The sequence below is a fragment of the Penaeus monodon genome, chromosome 33 (assembly GCF_015228065.2).
Source record: "Penaeus monodon isolate SGIC_2016 chromosome 33, NSTDA_Pmon_1, whole genome shotgun sequence".
Classification (NCBI taxonomy): domain Eukaryota; kingdom Metazoa; phylum Arthropoda; class Malacostraca; order Decapoda; family Penaeidae; genus Penaeus; species Penaeus monodon.
In genome coordinates, this window is record NC_051418.1 from 6091412 (window position 1) to 6093967 (window position 2556).

The following is a 2556-nucleotide window of genomic DNA, read 5'->3' on the forward strand; positions in this document are numbered from 1 at the left end:
GGTTCTTTCTAACATTATTTAACCAATAGGAATATGTATTGGTTTTGACACTGATTTACCAAACCAAATGTTCTATTTTTTTTCTTGCAATGTGTGTTGAGTGTAACTTGTTGGATAAAAGGTGTATAAAATTTACCATAAATTATTCCTCAATATTCTATGGTTGTAAAGAATATGGTAACTGATCTTAATCATATGTAGTAAAGCAAAAAGAAAACAAAGAAGTTATGTTGCTTTCATTGAGAGAGGAAAATGTACTGTGTTATGAATAAACTGATAATTTTATTCTCCCCTTTTCAGGAAGAGGAGTTTATTTTTATTGTGAGTGAGATGGAGCAAAGAATAGAGTTTGCAGCCTTTACGTCAATGCTAGAAGCTGACTGGTTACCATGCGCTGAAAAGTGGTGCGACTTCAGTCGAAACTGTTTTTATGACATGGAGGCCAACTCTCTCATTGAAAGGTTTCTGCATTACTGATGCATATACTTTGATTAATGTATTCATGATCTTTTCAGTTTTGTTTGTGTATTGTTTAGTTATAGTCAATTATTTCTACTTAGGTTAAAGTACAGTATTAAGTGCTTAGTGATCTTATATTATCATCATTACATTAGCATTTTTTTCTTTTTGTCAGAGCCCATTAGTAATAAGAGATAATTAAACATTTCTTTAATTTTCACGATTCAATTATGCCATAGTGGGTTAGCTAGAGAGACGGATAAAGATGGATGGAGGCAGACAGACAAGATAGAGATTAAGATAAGAGAGGAAGAGAATACTTTTTTCACATACTTTCCAAAAGTACTGTCACAGATACTAAGAGCACTGTATCTGATACAATGCTTTTTTCACAGATTTTTCCTGAAAATCCATCATCAGTTCTTAAAGGGATTGCATACAAGGAAGTCCTTAGAAGAGTTATTGAGACTGATTGCAGATAATGTCATGGAACATAGAAAGTAAGTTTCAGTGGTAATCATGACAATAAATAAGTACAGTTGCCATGTTTTATACCAGTGTGATTCTGCCTTGTGTTTGAATTCATTGAATGATTGAACATCTTATTTATTCTTATACAGCTTTCACAAGTATCATCTCAGATTTTCACAGCATTGTATATCTCATTGAATTCATGTGATAATAAATGTAATTTTAATATTTTCAGCTTTGTTGATGGAATGGTAAATATGTCCATTCTGATGGAGGGAACAGCAAGTGAACAGGCAGGAGTGCTACTGCATCAGGGATGGTCACAACTTGTTACTTGGCAAGGACACTGGATGGCTCATGTCCCATGCCATAATATTCCTGAAACTGTGTACAGAGTAAATCTTGTCACTATGGAGTGTGAGTGTCCTACTCTTACATATTTAGGGCCATGTCTGCATTTGTGCCTCCTGCTTATGCTAGCCCAGTCACGTGAGGGATTAACACCAGAACAAGAGCGTCACAGGCTGGCATCAGAAGCATATGAAAATTCAGATTTCATAATGGATGGTGTAAAATGCATGACTTTTCACAATGGTATTCTCTGTGTGACAGAATTAGGTAATAGAAAATGTACTTGTGTGGCGAGTGCTTTTGATGTTGAGTGTGTTGGAAAAATATTATTGAAAATTGCTGATGGCACAGAAGAAGCTGTCACTTACACAATCCCTTCATCAGTGGTTTCAGCTTCAAAATTTGAAGGAAACAGTCCACCCCATATAGTCTCAAGTGAAAGTGATGTGCAGTTTTCTGGTAGGGATGGCGACATATCCTCCTACACTATCACAGTATCATCCCAGCCAGAGAGGTCTATTCCATCTTCATCACACTCACTGAAAGCAGAAAATGAGAAACCAATTGTTATACAGACTCGTACAAAAGTGGAAACTAGGGCAGAGAACCTCTTCCAAAAACCGAAGAGTAAAAGTATAATATTGTGCGATCAGAATCCAAAAGGGAAAGGAGGTATTAAACAAGAATTTCCTGCAGACCCAAAACTGTCATCCCAAGAAATCATTGAAAAGCTTTATAAATGGTCTACCTCCAGCAGCTTTACTGATTCTGAACTTCTAAATGAGATGTTACGAGATATCCATAACCATGTATGGGAAGAACAGTACCCAGTCCTTTCAGAAACACAAGCAGTAAAGGTGAATAATTGTAAGAAACCAGTGGATCCCAGTAAGAAGAAATTGAGGGCAGTTGTTAGAACTGTGAAGAGACAGAGGAATGTGGATGACCAAGAGGATGACCAGATCCTAGCAGTTATCCCGTCTTTGAAGGTCAGTAGAAGTGGAAGGCATATCAAGATTAAAGAGGAACCTGACTTTGTTACTTAGGATTATGATATTGTTAATATGCTTGTGTAATTTGATTTATAGATTTTTTTAATATGATAAATATGGAGAGAAGTTTTGTAATTTATTGTATAAAATATGTTATTTGAACTTTTCTTTTCTTTTCCCTTTCCATGTAACTGTTCACTATTACCGATTTCATTAGGCATGAAATCTGTTGCATTTGCAATTTCAGTGTTAATAAAGTAATTATAATAGAGCACACAGATAT

The 2556-nt window shown here is 35.4% G+C and overlaps 1 protein-coding gene across 1 annotated transcript in view; it reads left to right on the forward strand.

The window, feature by feature from the left end:
• Positions 1-2435, forward strand: part of LOC119593965 — an 8036-nt gene extending 5601 nt beyond the window's left edge. The window contains exons 6-8 of the mRNA XM_037942986.1: positions 301-461; positions 855-959; positions 1166-2435. Of these exons, the coding sequence (XP_037798914.1) occupies positions 301-461; positions 855-959; positions 1166-2327 (1428 nt within the window). The 3' untranslated portion in view covers positions 2328-2435. The remainder of the gene's footprint in view (positions 1-300; positions 462-854; positions 960-1165) is intronic.
• Positions 2436-2556: the final 121 nt, after the last annotated feature.